Source organism: Podarcis pityusensis (genome assembly GCF_964106645.2).
Source record: "Podarcis pityusensis genome assembly, chromosome: 14".
Classification (NCBI taxonomy): Eukaryota; Metazoa; Chordata; class Lepidosauria; order Squamata; family Lacertidae; genus Podarcis; species Podarcis pityusensis.
The window spans coordinates 9,484,205-9,500,451 of record NC_138039.1 but is presented as its reverse complement, the minus strand read 5'-3'; the positions used below and the strand labels follow the sequence as shown (position 1 = coordinate 9,500,451).

The window sequence follows — 16,247 nt, the reverse complement described above, 5'->3', positions numbered from 1 at the left end:
AGTGATTGTTTCTTGCTGCCTTAATGTGTCCCCCCCCCCCGTACTGTGCCCTAATATTTTATGTGTGGGTGGTATATAATTATTCCTATGAATGAGTAAATAAATCACCTTCTCAGTCTCAACACCCCATCTCTGTAATAAACAAATGCTAAGTAGGATTAATTGTTCTAAAGTAGGTGTGGGGAACCTTTAACTCTCCAGATGTTGCTCTAGCAAGCATGACTGATAGCCAGGGATGATGGGAGCCGTAGCACAGCAACCTCTGGAGGGCCAAAGGCTCCCCACACCTGGTGTGTATTATTGATTAAAGCAAATTTAATCAAGTTCAGCTTGGTTAAGGTGATGGGTTTTGCAGGTTCTGTAACATTGCAAGAGGAAACCGTGGTAGACCGCAGTGAAAGTTGACAGGAGTCTTCTGTTTATTTAAATTGGAGCATATAAACCTCTTTCTGGTGTTGGTGGCTTAAATATTAATTGCCTAAACCAAAAATCTTTTGAAGCAGCTTTTCCGAAACTTTCTTTTACTGACACTCACCTTTTTTAAAACAACAACTAGGTGCCTTGTCCACATTCTGCAGGAAACAACAGTAAAGTATTCTAAGATACGACCTTTTCACGCTCAGTGTCAGCTAGATTTGTGCCGGCATGAAGTTCGTTATGGCTGTTCACGGGATGATGAGTGTTTCTATGCTCACAGTCTTGTAGAGCTCCAAGTGTGGATAATGCAGAGTAAGACAGGTAGGTCTGGTGCAATAATGGGTGCTAAAAACATCTTTGTGCATGGCCAGAGTTCATTTTTACAGACTGCTTAACCCCTCTGGAACTTGAGAGAGGTCTTCCCACTCCAACTCCCGGGTGATGTAAAACACAACACACCTTCCTGACAATGAGGACGGGTGCATTGCAGCTACATCCCTTAAATATGTGTCTGTGAAGTATAACTGCATTTCAGCAAGAAGTAGGCAAGAGCAAAGTCTTGCTGCGTGTTTTTAGTGGTTTTGCTTTTGTGTTTTTAAACTGCAGTCATGTGCACAATTACTTGGGAGTTAGCCCTGCTGAACATAGTGTGGCATATTTCTATTCTGAATACACATGCATAGGCTTGTGTTATTAGTCAGTAAGGTTTTCTGATTAATGAACATTCCAGAGCACATTTCCTTGCTAAGACTCAACTAATGCCAGTGCCTTCTGCAGACATCCTTGCCAGGTTTCAGGTGTGCCCTGATACCTGTAAACTTTCTCCAAACCGATTGTGCTCAAGCAGAAGAGCTTTCTTAAAATGATTCAGTCTCTTATAAGGTTAATGTCTATTCAAAATCGACTGCTTGTGGAAAGCTACGCTTAACCTGGGAGTAAAACAATGCACGCAGGTTGTTCTGCACATCGGATACTGTTTTAAACCTTTTTTTTTTAAAAAAAAAAGTCAATCGCTAATACTGAAATGTTCATAAAATATCAGCCTTGGAGGTCTCGGTAGTGCTTGTGCAATGATTAGCAACATCAAGATTGCCTAAAACGCATGTCTCCCTCACCACAGGTATTTCTCATGAGGCTATTGTTCAAGAATCAAAAAAATATTGGCAGGCTATGGAGTCTAATGCACATGGAACACAGGTATTTTTCTCAGATTGCCCCAAGCAGCACACTGGCTCACAAAAATCAAGGGATTGGAGTCAGGGATTGGGATGCAAAAGTTTGGGTTCAATTCTAGTTGAAAAAGAATCGGATAGCAGGAACTGGAGAACTATCCTTCTCTGCCTGAAATCCTGGAAAGTCCATACTGGGATAGATGGACAAATGTCACAGACTACTTAGGCCAGGCTTCCTCAGCCTTGGCCCTCTGGATGTTTTGAGACTACAATTCCCAGCATCCCTGACCACTGGCCCTGCTAGCTAGGGATCATGGGAGTTGTAGGCCAAAAAAACATCTGGAGGGCTGAGGTTGAGGAAGCCTGACTTAGGCAGCTTCCTGGGTACAGAGTTTCCCTTGTCACCCCTTTCCTAATCTTCCCTGGTGCAGAAGAGCCACTCTGAAGTAGATGTTAATTTTCCAGGCAGCGTTGGTACAGGAAAAGACAGTCTTACAGTTATCTCCTTTCTTCTTGGATGCTTACGGGGTGTTGGACTGTTTTTGCAAACCTAAACGGTCTTGCTTTTCGTTTCGTTTCCAGGTTCTCAGCAGCCAAGTGAAGCACGGATCTCTGAATCTGAAAATGAAGTTTGTGTGCGCACAGTGCTGGAGAAATGGCCAAGTTAGTGAGCCAGACAAAAACAAGAAATACTGTAGCGCAAAGGCAAGGCATCCGTAAGTCACATGTTTCCCCCTCTGCCCCACAAAGTTGCTGAGATTGGATGCTTGTTGGAATGCCCTTGGGGTAGTTGCGGGCCGGGAATCACTAGGTTGGGACTTAAGTCTTTTAGGTAGGATTTTGGGATACATTTTGCCTTGTAGCAGAACATAACAGTGATGCTGTCCTTACCACATAAAAGCTTCCACTCACCAGCTAAGCTGGAGAGTTGCCAGTATTAAAACTGTAACATACAGACCCAGTTCACATGTAACATCAAGCCCAAACAGTGGCTTAGCATGAACATGCAGTTCCTGGAGTCTAGATTATGGCTGTTTTGCGTCTCCTCTGGTGCCTGCTGGTTCAGTGTGTTGTGTGAACCCTGGGCTAATGGTTTGTCTTAGTGCAGATAAAACATGAGCTAAACCAAGGTATCCTTGTTTTATTTAAAAAAAAATAAAGTTTTTATGAAGAACAGCAGCCTTTTGTTTGAGTTCCTGGACCTGTTAACCTTGACTGCGCCCTAAAAGCAGGCCAGGCATCACAATCTGCTCAAGAGTCTCAAGGTGGAATCTGGGAGAAGACCCTTAAATGAATCTTTGTTAGGTGTAACCTGCATAGAACTCAGCTAGGTCTGTCTCAATCCTTTTGCCCTAAACACAGGTTCTTTGGTTTGTGCCAGTTCCTCTTTGCAGAGGCATGAGCATAGAAATTTCTTTAGCAGGAGGCTGGGCCTCTGGACACACTTCGTTCACTCACCAAAAGGGAACTTGAAGCTGTTTGATCCTATGACGTTTGCGGCACTCGTCGTAAACCGGGGTTGAGAACCTTTGTCCCTGCAGATGTTGCTGGTTACAACTCTCATCATCCCAGACAATTGACTATGCTGTCTGGGGCTGATGGGAATTGAACAACGTCTGGGAAACCAATTCCTCATCCCTTGTGTAAACAAAAGCATGTATTATAGAACTGGTGGGTTGCAGCCTGATCCACGGTGGGTCACGATAGCAGCACCTTGCAAATATACGAGAACATATTAGGAAATGGGTCCCCCAAATGAATGTTTGGTTTAAAAGTGGGTCCTGGGTCTGCAAAGGTTGAAGATAGCTGTATTGTAGGAACTGTTTGGGTCTAAAGTCCTGGTGTGAGCTTCCTTCTGCCACAGCCATGCTGTGCAATTTCAGTTTTCCCCCTGATTAGCCTTGTCCTTTTACAGATGGACCAAAGATCGCCGGGTGATGCTGGTGATGTCGAACGAGCGTAAGAAGTGGAATACGATTCGCCCGCTTCCTACAAAGAAGCAAGTGCCTTTGCAGTTTGATGTGAGCATGTCTTTAAAATCTGGGCTTGGCTTTTTTGTGTTCCTCATAGTGCTAGCATTACTTTCTTGGAGACAGAAAATCCAGAGTTGGGTCTTTTACACAATCTGTGGGAAGAAGTTGATCTTGTACTTTTGTGTTAAAATGTTCCATGGCTGTAAGCATTAAAAATGAAATAAAATGCTGGACCACGAAGGTCATGCCAATAATTTTCATCCTTCCTTTCCTCCAAGAAGCTCAGGGGGGCGAGGTGAGGTGTGTCCCATTTTATCTTTACAACAACGCTGTGTCTGGTGTCAGGTCATTCCAACCAGCTTTATGGCTAAGTGGGCGGTTGAACCCAGGTTTTCCCAAATCTTTTTTTTTAACCCCTTCACCGCACTTGCTGTCTGCAGAAAGTGAACTGGAAGATTCCAGACATTACTTTATGTTAAGGTTGCTCTGTTGATTTTCTAAAAATCAGTAAAAAGAATGGGCACAATCCACCAAACTCGGGTGTTCCTCCAGTACCAATTTATGCAAATAGGTGTTGCACCTAGTATCATCTTCTGCAAAGTGTAAGTGTGTGTGTGTGTGTGTGTGAGAGAGAGAGAGAGAATGAGAGAGACTTCAAATTGTTCCTCATGCAGAATGCAGCTTCTCTGAGAGCAGCTTATTTCTTCCTTATCTAGCTGTGCAATCATATTGCATCGGGCAAGAAATGTCAGTATGTCGGAAACTGCTCCTTTGCTCACAGTCATGAAGAGCGAGAAATGTGGACTTATATGAAGGAGAACGGCAGTAAGTAAACTTAAACAATGCAGGAAAGCACACTGTACACCTGTTAGCATTTTGATCCCCTTTGCCTGCTCTCAGGTATGGGTTTTCCTTGTTATCTGCCTTGATTTTATTATGTCTGTGTCCAGATCCATAGGATCAGGACAGTCTGCGAGTATGGCTGGATAAGTCCTGTTTCAATGCCACATAAACCCAGTTTCCAAACTCTGCTTTAGGTTATTCACCTTATACACCTTCTGTGCAAGTTAATTGGCATGCTGCATTAATGTTGTTGGTATTTTGACTTTATCAAATCCTAGAATGTTTCAGCAAGCAATGCAAAACTGAGGCATGCAGATTTAGGGGTTGAGGCAAGCTAGTGGAGGAAAAAAATGACAGGGAATAGATGTCATCTGCCATTTTATCTGAGTGGGACTGCATTAGACTTTTACATAGTAATGATGCTCTGCAATCTCTGTGTGAACCCTTCCACAAATCTCTTAGATAACCATGCAGACCGTCTCTGGGTATGCCGTTGGGTACACTCAGCACCCATTTTACACCCATGAAAACTAAAATCTTTCATTTAAAAAAAACAAAGTTGGTGAAAGCTGATTCACAGGAGCTTGGTTTCAGTTTCTTGCATAACCCCTCGCTTTTTCCGTGTGAAGATAAGTCACATCTTGTGTGCATGTGTTTTAACTATGCAAAGAGCAGAGCATGTCAAACCCTGCACATACGACATTCTTGCTCGGATCCCAGAAGATTGTGTCTTGTAAGACGGTTTCGGAAGGTGGTTTTTCTTTTTTTGTTTTGCATTGGGTCAGTTCACTTGGAAGTAAAATTAAAACGCCTCTGTATGAATGGGCTCCTCTGTGCCTGCCAGTGTGAGCCATGTTTGGTGGGAGCAAAGTGGACTGAAAGAGAGAAGTTCCTCAGTTCCTTCCATTCCAAGATGGCCATGCCAGACATTTCCTGTTTCTTCCTCCCTCCTCCAGTAGGTGACCCAGATAATGTTTGAGTCCCTGTGACTTGTTTTCCAAACCAAAGTTTGCCCTGAAGATGAGCCATGAAACACCGGAAGCTGACTTGAGTCAGAACATTGGTCCATCTAGCTCTGACTGGCAGCAGCTCTCTGGGATTTCAGGCTGGAGTCTCTCCCAGCCCTATCTGGAGATCCCAGGGATTGGACCTGGGATCTTCTGCCTTCAGGGCAGATGCTGTACCACTGAGCTACGTCTGCTCCCCTGAGAAGTATGCCGCCATAATAAAAGATCTGGACTTTGTTCCTTTTCAGTGAGTCCATGACGTATTCATAGTATTGGCCTGTTCAGTTTACTTAGGTAAAGGTAAAGGGACCCCTGACCATTAGGTCCAGTCATGGCCGACCCTGGGGTTGCGGTGCTCATCTTGCTTTATTGGCCGAGGGAGCCGGCGTACAGCTTCCGGGTCATGTGGCCAGCATGACTAAGCCGCTTCTGGCAAACCAGAGCAGCACACGGAAACGTCGTTTACCTTCCCGCCAGAGCGGTACCTATTTTCTGTATTTTTTGCTCTATAAGACGCACCAGACCACAAGATGCACCTAGTTTTTGGAGGAGGAAAACAAGAAAAAAAAATGTTCTGAATCTCAGAAGCCAGAACAGCAAGAGGAATCGCTGCACAGTGAAAGCAGCAATCCCTCTTGCTGTTCTGGCTTCTGTGATAGCTGCGCAGCCTGCATTCGCTTCATAAGTCACACACACATTTCCCCTTACTTTTTAGGAGGGAAAAGTGAGTCTTATGGAGCAAAAAATATGGTATCTACTTGCACTTAGACGTGCTTTCGAACTGCTAGGTTGGCAGGAGCAGGGACCGAGCAACAGGAGCTCACCCTGTTGCGGGGATTCAAACCACCGACCTTCTGATCGGCAAGTCCTAGACTCTGTGGTTTAACCCACAGCGCCACCTGCGTCCCTTCAGTTTACTTACTCTTAACTTAATTGCTGCAAACTTATTTTAGCTCTGTTCTCACTTAGTTCAAGACATGGAGCAGTTGTATGAAATGTGGCTGAAGAGCCAAAAGCCGGAAAAAGGGGAGGACCCAGCTGCTCAAGCGAACAAGGAAAATGGGAAGCAAATTCACATGCCAACAGATTATGCTGAAGTTACGGTAAGAGATGAGTAACCTTAGGTGACAGTAGGCCCATCATATATTTAATTTTGGGTTGAGGGAAGTCACACACACATATCCTCAGGTGTCATCGCAAGCTTAAAGCAGTGGACACCTTTGTTACGTGTGTACTGCTAAGCTTGTTCAGACAGTGTGCTCCATTTCCCCTGTCCCGCCACCAGCCCCACCTTGACTGGAGCTGGCAAAGAACAGGCCTAATGTTCTGTCAGGGGGACAATAATTGTTCCTTTCCTGCTACAATCTCACTTTCAAAGCTCCAAGGGTCATGCCCAGAGAAATGGCATCAGTTGTTCAGGTTAACCAGATTTGCATACCGTGCCTTGTCCTCCTGCGGTGGCTCATCCTTGCATTTTTGAACCAGGTGGACTTCCATTGCTGGATGTGTGGGAAGAACTGTAACAGTGAGAAACAATGGCAAGGCCACATCTCCTCAGAAAAGCATAAAGAGAAAGTATTCCACACAGAAGATGACCAAAACTGCTGGCAGCATCGCTTTCCAACTGGCTATTTCAGCATTTGTGATAGGTAGGTGCATGTTGACTCCTTGGTATTCATCTTGACACAAAGCCAGTTGTTGAGTTGGGGTTCCACCCCATCGTTCAACGGAGGTCCAGCTCTGAGGGCCTTCTGGCAGTTCCCTCCCTGTGAGAAGTGAGATTACACGGAACCAGGCAGAAGGCCTTCTCGGTAGTGGCGCCCTCCCTGTGGAATGCCCTCCCATCAGATGTCAAGGAAATAAACAACTATCTGACTTTTAGAAGACATCTGAAGGCAACCCTATTTATCCTCCTTCCTATCCTCCCCCCCCCCCCCTTTAGTTACTGGCAGAGACCAAAAAGTACCTGTGGTCACATAGGTTATCTGGATTAGTTTGGAGGGGGGGGGGCCTGACACCTGCAGCTAGCACTGGGAGAACAGGGGCTTTATATGCTGTTGGAAGCTGAGATTCTCATAATCCAAGGCCCATTCAGCAGGGATTGGGGAACCCGTGGCTCTGCAGGTAGATATTGGCTGAATTATAGCTTCTGACATCCCTGACATGCTGGCTGGGGCTGGTGGGATCTGAAGTCCCGACATCTTCTGGAAGGCTGCAGGCTCCCCATCACTGCCATCCAGGTCAAGTATGCAACCCCACACAGTCTTTTAAATTGCTTGTTTGCACAGGGGTGGCTGTGCTGTGAAGCAGGGTGCTTCACGTGACAGGATTTAGGGGGCTGGGTGAAGACAGGAATTGATGGTAACACCAAGACTTCTTGAGGGGTTGGATCTCGCCTGCTGGTGAGGAGGGACATCCAGTGCTCTGCTTTATGTTGCAAAATATCTTGAGCCAGCATTGTGGGTGTAGTACATTTTGCTCATTGCCTTTTGCACTTCTTTCTTTTAAACAGATATATGGCTGGTACTTGTGTGGAGGGAAACAACTGTAAATTTGCACATGGACCTGCTGAGCTCCGTGAATGGGAAGAACGGAGACACGTTCTAAGAATGAAGCTGAGCAAAGCCAGAAAAGATCACTTGATTGCTCCAAATGATAATGACTTTGGAAAATATAGTTTTTTGTTTAAAGATTTAAACTAACACTATAACAATGCATTTGTGTTGCCAGAAGGAAGCATAAAATCAGAATTTGACAATAATCAAAAGCATGTGACAGAAGCTGCAGATTTTTTCTGCTTTTATTGGCCTGTATTGTTCCTCCTGAAGAACAAAATGTAGTAGATGTGTAGGGGGGGAGTCGGCAGGTCTGTCTGTGCTCTCATGAAACAGAATGGTGAAGTTATAATAAAAACACAACCTGAAGTCTTACGTGCTTATTCGCCTTCTGTTGGACAGAAGAAAGTTGGAAAATAACAGGAAGGGTGATATTGTAATGCCTAGCAAGCCCCTAGTGTTGGTCCTTCAGCTGAAAACTTTTTAAGGTAAGCTTCTAAAAACAGATGTTTTGGGCTCAGAAGAAAATGATGGATAAAATTCTTCAGATGTTTTAATGGAGAGGATTTGTTTAAAACAAGTTTGCTATTTATCTCTATGTAGGTTGCTATAATAAAAGGATTTTCTTATTAAAAGATTTAAAGCAAAATAACCATTTAACTACAATATATGTTGAATGGGGTATTTTTCTCTATTTGTATGTTTCAATATAACTTGCTGAAAAGGATCTTGGAAGAGAGACACGTATTACTTTTTTTTGAAAATCAAGTAGTTAAAAATTCTGTTTCTTGGTCTTTGCTGTTTAAATGATGATTTTGAAAGATTCCACTTGTATGTCAGTATTGTGTATTGTATGGACCAATATTGCCTGTAATAAAGATAACTTTACATAAAGTCTCTTCCTAAACATATCTTCAGACTCCCGAAGGATCGTTAATATTAGCCCTATAGCAAAAGGGGTAAGAGAGGCCATTCTGGACACACAGACAAACTTCCTGGTTTTATGTTAACAGAGTAGAATATATGCATATGTGCATTTCTGAGGTAGAGTGCGAGCTGCCATCTCCACGCTCTTAATCCCACATGGCTACAGTAAAGCAGGGATGGGGAACCTGTGTTCCTTCCAGATGCTCTCAAGACTCCCCACTCTGACCAGCATGACCAGTGGTCAGAGGGGATGGAAGTTGTAGTGCAACATACGTAGTGTTGAGAGGTGTAGTACATTCCCTGTTCCTGATCCAAAGCATTTTTGCTAAATGATCTCATTTCTTCCCACAGCAGCAGCATATATAGAACATTTTCTACTGTGGACTTTCTGCTAAATTCACACCAAGACATAATATAGCCAAGCTGCGCACCCTTGCAGCAGAGGCCTGGTTATCCTACGATCCCCAATACTGACCCAAAGTCCCCTTGGTGCACAATGTTTGATTGTTGATGGCATCTCAAGGTTGTCCTGCTCTGCACTTTTTAGGTGTCTTTCCAGGGTCTGTGTGTGCGTTCAGACCACCCCTACCTGTAAGCACATCTGAGCAACACTAAGAAAACATTTGGGAAAGTTTTTGATAGGGGTGGGTTGTAATCTTTATTACAACTTGCCTGGAGAGTGCTATAGGATACAAGTCCCCATCAAATAGGCTAGGAAAACCCTTTAGTGCAGTAGCTAGAATGGTGTGGGGGTCATAGCTTAATCGTACAGCATCTACTTGACCTACAGGTTCCAGATTTTAGCATGGGAGAAAGCTGCTGCCGGTGTAGACCATACTGAGCTAAATGGACCCAACGGTCTGATTTGGTAAAAGGAAAGATAGATTAGCTCCTTTTGCTGCCATCCTAGAATTTGTACAAAGCACTCTGGATGTTAATGTAGCCACTTCCAGATCAAGCATAGTGAGCAAGGGGGAAAGCTTTGGATTTTTGTGTGTGTGTTGTACCCCCGTGTAGGGGAACTTTCAATGCAGATTTGCCAGAGACTATGAACTGACAAAATTCCTTCATGGTTAAACCAGATTCATCCAAGCATAGCCAGCCAGCAGAACATACTCTTGCTGCGGGAGTAAGTGTCTTTCAGGCAGAGCAGAATTAAAACTCGCTCCCCACAGATGACAGAGACGGCCACCAACCTGGAATGGCTTTAAAGGAGGATTACGCAGATTCATGGAGGAGAGGGCTACTAATGGCTACCAATAGCTGTGCTGGCTAGCTATGCTGTGCCTCCAACAGCTGGAGGCCATAAATGTTTCCAAAACCACAGGAGAGGGAAGGAGCTCTTATGCTGGAATCCTGGCTTCCCACAGACATCTTGGTGGTCCCGTGGGAACAGGGTGCGGCGCTGGATGGACCTGATCCAGCAAGGCTGCTCTTACACCCTTAGATACCAGGGTTGGGCGTGCCCAAATGTACCTGCCCTGCGCCCCCTAACTTAACCCGGGGTCAGCGTTGAAGGGCCAGCCATGTTCGGCTGCCTTCTGCGCTGAACAAGAGTGGCGCCATCTTGTCCTTCCACCCTCAGGCAGCGAGGCCTTTGCGGGCCAGAGCCGGCGTGCCAAAAACGGAACATAACGATCGATATATTTATTTTTATTCGAAGTGGAAGCGAATTCCCACACGGGGGGTAGCCCTGCGCCGTGTGAGGGAACAGCCGCCGGCGCCGGCAGTCCTTCCTGGAAGAGCCCGAGGCCTAGGAAAGGAGCCAGGCCTCCTCGCCATGGCCCGCCTCGGGAGACCCCCGCCGCGCCGCAGCCGCCCTCGCTTCGAACCCGGCCGACGGAGCCCGCGCTCTCCCCGCGGCTCATGGCGGGCCTGCGCGAGGAGCTCCGCCGCCTGAGGGGGAGGCCGGAGCGTAGGCCTCGCGCGCCTCCTCCCCGTCCCCACCTCCGCGGCCGGCTGGCTGGCTGGTTGGCGGGGCGGGGAGACGTGGCGGCGGCGGAGGCGCCTCTCGCTCCGGCCGCCGAGCGACGTGTGCGAGCGTGAGGGGCTCCGCTGGGCCCCGCCTAGGCCGGGCGGGCGGGCAGGCCAGGCCCCGGCGGGGAGGGACGGCGCGGAAGGGAGGAGGGCATGTCGGCATGCGGAGGACCCGGACCTGACTCCGGCCTTCCCTCAGCGCCTCCCGAGGCTCCGCAACACCAGCAGGAGGAGGAGAAGGAGGAGGAAGAGAAGGAGAAGAAGCCGCAGCCCCCGTGGCTCGGCGCTTCCCGCATGGCCCGGCGGCCCGAGGTCCTGTGCGGCGCCGCGGTGGTGCTGAGCTGCGCTCTCCTGGTCGCCCTCAAAGTCACCTGCAGGTAAGCCAAGGCGCACCTGAGGAGGGGGGGGGCTCAGGTTGGGCCTTTCTGCCCAGGTGTGGGGGGGCACCTGGAAACGCGTGGGGGTGCAAAATGCAAAGCCTCCCCTTGCACAAAGGAGCCCCATCAACCCGTGCAGGAGTCCAAGCAGGTTTAATCCGAATCAGTTGCCCCAGCAAGCTAATGAGGTGTGGGGGTGGAAGGGAGTGGCAGCTTCTCCCGAGCGGCTTCACCTGGAAAAGAGACAGGTGGTATATTATTATTATTATTATTATTATTATTATTATTATTATTGAAGTACAGTAGGGTCGTGTGAGGAAGAGGAAGAAGAGGCTGTCTGTGGACCTGGTCTCTCTTCTCTCTCCCGCCCATCCAAGCAGCAACTGCCAGAGCATCCCTGGGCATAAGCAGAGCGCTGGGTGTTGGGGCCATTCAGAGCATCATCCATGCTGCAGCTTGGTGGGTAGGGCATCTGTTTCGCAGGCAGAAGGTCCTGGGTCTGAAATGCTGGAGAGCTGCTGCCAGTCCGTGTGGACATTACTGAGCTAGATGGGGCCAATGGTCTGACTCTGTATAAGGCACTTCCTACATAATATTCTAGGTAGAGCTTAAGGCAATAGCCCTTTCCTGTTGTTTGTCATTGTGGTCGTCGCCCCCCCCAAAAAAATCCCCTTGAGTCCCCCCCGCCCCCCCCCCCCAGGATAGATTGCCTTCTTTAGGGATCATGGTTAACAGCTGCTGATTGACCTGGCCACCAGGATTGTATTCTAATCTTTTTTTAAAAAAAAGACCCCTAATGAAATCTAATTGCATATAATTCAGTACCCCGTTTGCAACAACAGTCAGTCAGATGCCTTTGGAAGGCCCCTCCCCCCAGAAAGCATGGCAGTAAAGTGATGGTCTTCCCTCACTGATTGGTCCCAGGATCTGACATTGAGAGGTATACTGCCTGAGTACATGGGGCTCCATTTAGCTGTCATGGCTAGCAGCTGTTGATAGGTTTGTCCTGCATTCATTTGTCACCTGTTTGGAAAAAAACCGCTGTCCTGTTGGTTCCATCAGGCCAGTTCCTTTGACATGGATGAGCTACCGTGTAATTTGTCTACAAAAAAGGGATGTGGGTGGCGTTGTGGGTTAAACCACAGAGCCTAGGACTTGCCGATCAGAAGGTCGGCGGTTCAAATCCGCGCGACGGGGTGAGCTCCCGTTGCTCGGTCCCAGCTCCTGCCAACCTAGCAGTTCGAAAGCACCTCAAAGTACAAGTAGATAAATAGGTACCGCTCCGGCGGGAAGGTAAACGGTGTTTCCGTCTGCTGCTCTGGTTCGCTAGAAGCGGCTTAGTCATGCTGGCCACATGACCTGGAAGCTGTACGCCGGCTCCCTCGGCCAATAAAGCGAGATGAGCGCCACAACCCCAGAGTCGGCCACGGCTGGACCTAATGGTCAGGGGTCCCTTTACCTTTAATTTGTCTACAATGAATTAGTTACTACTGCTACCTGCCTTTTTTTACTCTTCGTTGGGTCTTTCCTTCCCTCCTCCAACCGTTCTGCAACTCATAGATGCATTTACATTGCACATTGTGCCATCTTTTGACATTCGGCCACATGCTACATGAAATTTCTCCTATTGCATTTGAAGTGCCATGGAACTTGCAGTGTGTGATCTGTGGTATCTGGTTCACGTATTAAAAGCTATTGCTTGGGGTTTGGAAGTTTGGTAATGTTATTCAAGGCTGTTTCAGTCCTTACGTTTTTAAGATGTGCTTGCGAGTTGATCTTCATGTGCATGTAAAAATCTAACATCTGAATGTGGCAAAAGAATGTTTACAAGCAAGTTCGTGGTGCAGAAACCTTGAACAAGAAGCCACAAGGAGTGTACATGTAAGCGGCAAGTCCGGGTTTGTGTCCATGAAACACTTGACGTGTCCCTAGTTTTGATTTTGACTAGTGTACAAGGCATCAGGCGAGAGGGTTTCAGGTAGCCAAGGCTGCACAAAAATGTTGGCAGCTCTTGTTTCAGGTCCTGCATCTTTTTCCGTAATCATGTTTGCAGCCATGAGAACTGTACACATGTACTTTGCGCAGAAAAGGGTTTCAGTAGGATTAAAAAACCCCACAATGCATTTTGAAAGGTCTTATTTGATGCCAGTGAACAGCAAGAAATGGGACTGGATAAAAACGTGATCCATAGAAACATAATACAGTTCTCTAGAACAGAGGACTTAAAAGAGCAACAACAACAATTAGGTGCTATGATTATGCGTTTCTAATTGTTGTAATGCAGCAGGAGCCTCAGGGCTGAGAAACACAGCTGGACTTTTCTCTGAAAGCTAATGGGAGCTGCTGTGAGGCCATGCTGTGGGGTTGTGTATGCATCTCCCACTCAGCCCTTCACCCTCAGAAGAGCCTGTGAGTGATTTGCAAGGGCAGCCTTTTCCCATCAAACTGCAGTGTGCAGAAGAACTGGAAGGCAACCCTTTTCCCACAGCTTATAACATCAAAACTCAGTTAAATTCAAATTCCCACTGAGAAAAGTAGAACTACAGTAAACATAAAGAGAATGCTGCCGAATCAGACCAAAGGCCTATTTGGCCCAGTATCCTGCTTTCCAAAGTGGCCATTCCCATATGCTGGGCCTGAGGGCAATCCAGTATGAAGAAGTACTCTTCTTTTTTTTGTCTGACCCTCCTAAATTTGTTTGTTTGCTTACAAACATTTTATGCCGCTTAATATAGTAAAAATCTCTGCGCAGTTTACGTAAACGCAAAAAAAATATCGGTAACAGTATCCAATAAGATTTCCTAGAAACAAGATAAAAGCAAAACTCAGCTATATCTCACAAATAAAACTGAGCAGTGTACAAAATGAACAATAATTTACAAAGAGTCCAGAATGTAAGTTTTTAAAAGGCATTTAAAGGTCCTTACGGTCTCCACCTCACGAATCACCTGAGAGAGGGCATTCCGAAGTCTGGGTGCTATCACTGAGAGGCCTGCTTGAATGGGAGGGACAGGGGAAAGAAAGTACTTTTTCATGTGGCACATAATGGAATTCACTGGCACAAGCTGAGGTGATGGTGGTTTTAAGAGTGCTGTAAAGTCACAGAGGATAGGGCTACGAATGGCTGCTGTTCACAGTGGCTCCATACATCCTTCAGAATCATAGAATCATAGAGTTGGAAGAGGCCACAAGGGCCATCGAGTCCAACCCCCTGCCAAGCAGGAAACATCATCAGAGCACTCCTGACATATGGTTGTCAAGCCTCTGCTTAAAGACCTCCAAAAAAGGAGACTCCACCACACTCCTTGGCAGCAAATTCCACTGTCGAACAGCTCTTACTGTCAGGAAGTTCTTCCTAATGTTTAGGTGGAATCTTCTTTCTTGTAGTTTGGATCCATTGCTCCGTGTCCACTTCTCTGGAGCAGCAGAAAACAACCTTTCTCCCTCCTCTATGTGACATCCTTTTATATAATTGAACATGGCTATCATATCACCCCTTAACCTCCCCTTCTCCAGGCTAAACATGCCCAGCTCCCTTAGCCGTTCCTCATAAGGCATCGTTTCCAGGCCTTTGACCATTTTGGTTGCCCTCCTCTGGACACGTTCCAGTTTGTCAGTGTCCTTCTTGAACTGTGGTGCCCAGAACTGGACACAGTACTCCAGGTGAGGTCTGACCAGAGCAGAATACAGTGGCACTATTACTTCCCTTGATCTAGATGCTATACTCCTATTGATGAGGCCCAGAATTGCATTGGCTTTTTTAGCTGCCGCGTCACACTGTTGGCTCATGTCAAGTTTGTGGTCAACCAAGACTCCTAGATCCTTTTCACATGTACTGCTCTCAAGCCAGGTGTCACCCTCTTGTATTTGTGCCTCTCATTTTTTTTGCCCAAGCGCAATACTTTACATTTCTCCCCGTTAAAATTCATCTTGTTTGTTTTTGCCCAGTTCTCTAATCTGTCAAGGTCATTTTAAAGTGTGATCCTGTCCTCTGGGGTGTTAGCCACCCCTCCCAGGGTGCAACCGCAGAAGAAGGCAACTGCTGACCCCGAGTAACTGGTTTATGCTCTGCAGTTCTGGAAGCATGCCCCTAAGCTGCTTTTTAGCTTTTGCCAACTGACCAAGCGAGAGAGTGTGAAGTTCTGTTGATCTTAACATTCGCACGCCCATGATACCTGACATATGCTCATGCATCTCTCTTCCTCCCCCAAATAGCCGCGCAAAAGATGTGACAATGCCAGCAAAGCTTCCAGTCAGCTTCTTCTCTTCAACATCTCCAGTCTGCGATCTTTTCCTTGGGCAGCTGGATCGTGCAGAGGACATCCGCCAAGATTCGGAAATCACCCTCTTTTTTTTCTACGCTCCGTGGTGCGGACAGTCTGTTGCAGTGAGGGAAGAGATTGAGAAAGTGGCAAGCAGTTTGGCAGACCAGGTAAGGCAGATTGGGCAGGAAGGGATGCAGCTGTTGCTTTAAGTTACTTTTCTTGTTCATCAGTGTTGTTTGGAGCGAGGCACCCTGATGTCCTGCTAATTTCAAACTGAGCATGCGGTCCCTGAAAATGGCAGGGCTGTGCATGCTAGCAATGGGTCCTCTACTCTGCAAAAACCCTGTCAATTTGGAATTGCCCTCGACAGAAATTTATAGCAAAGTGGTTGGGGGAGAAAAGAGACTGACACAACTAGGGCTCTATTTGTGGTTTCATTTATTAAGAAGGAATGGGCTGAATTCCCATAGGACTGTTTGCCAGCATGATTTAGATGTGTTTATTTAATATCATTTATATGCTGCTTAATTACTCCATCTCTTAAGTGGTGCACATGGAGCACAATATAACGACAATAAAAAAATCAGTTAAAGCTGTAAAATCAGGATTCAGTTAAAATCTGTTGGGCTAGCAGGTAAATGAAGAAGATCAGTACATGGATCAGACCAAAGACAGGAGACTGTTGACCTAGTTAAAGCGCTGAGTTGAATTGTGAACGAGTATGATCCTTTTTT

At 46.6% G+C, this 16,247-nt stretch overlaps 2 protein-coding genes across 3 annotated transcripts in view; both read left to right on the top strand.

The window, feature by feature from the left end:
- ZC3H7A (zinc finger CCCH-type containing 7A) overlaps positions 1-8,861 on the top strand; it is a 29,963-nt gene extending 21,102 nt beyond the window's left edge. For both annotated transcript variants that reach the window (XM_080980985.1, XM_080980984.1), the window contains 8 exons: positions 557-738; positions 1,538-1,614; positions 2,172-2,305; positions 3,505-3,610; positions 4,279-4,387; positions 6,382-6,515; positions 6,898-7,061; positions 7,925-8,861. In XM_080980985.1, coding sequence (XP_080837111.1) covers positions 557-738; positions 1,538-1,614; positions 2,172-2,305; positions 3,505-3,610; positions 4,279-4,387; positions 6,382-6,515; positions 6,898-7,061; positions 7,925-8,114 — 1,096 coding nt within the window. In that variant the 3' untranslated portion in view covers positions 8,115-8,861. The remainder of the gene's footprint in view (positions 1-556; positions 739-1,537; positions 1,615-2,171; positions 2,306-3,504; positions 3,611-4,278; positions 4,388-6,381; positions 6,516-6,897; positions 7,062-7,924) is intronic.
- A 2,077-nt stretch (positions 8,862-10,938) lies between these two features.
- The window catches only part of TXNDC11 (thioredoxin domain containing 11), a 38,424-nt gene continuing 33,115 nt past the window's right edge, over positions 10,939-16,247 (top strand). The window contains exons 1-2 of the mRNA XM_080980986.1: positions 10,939-11,248; positions 15,464-15,680. Of these exons, the coding sequence (XP_080837112.1) occupies positions 11,025-11,248; positions 15,464-15,680 (441 nt within the window). The 5' untranslated portion in view covers positions 10,939-11,024. The remainder of the gene's footprint in view (positions 11,249-15,463; positions 15,681-16,247) is intronic.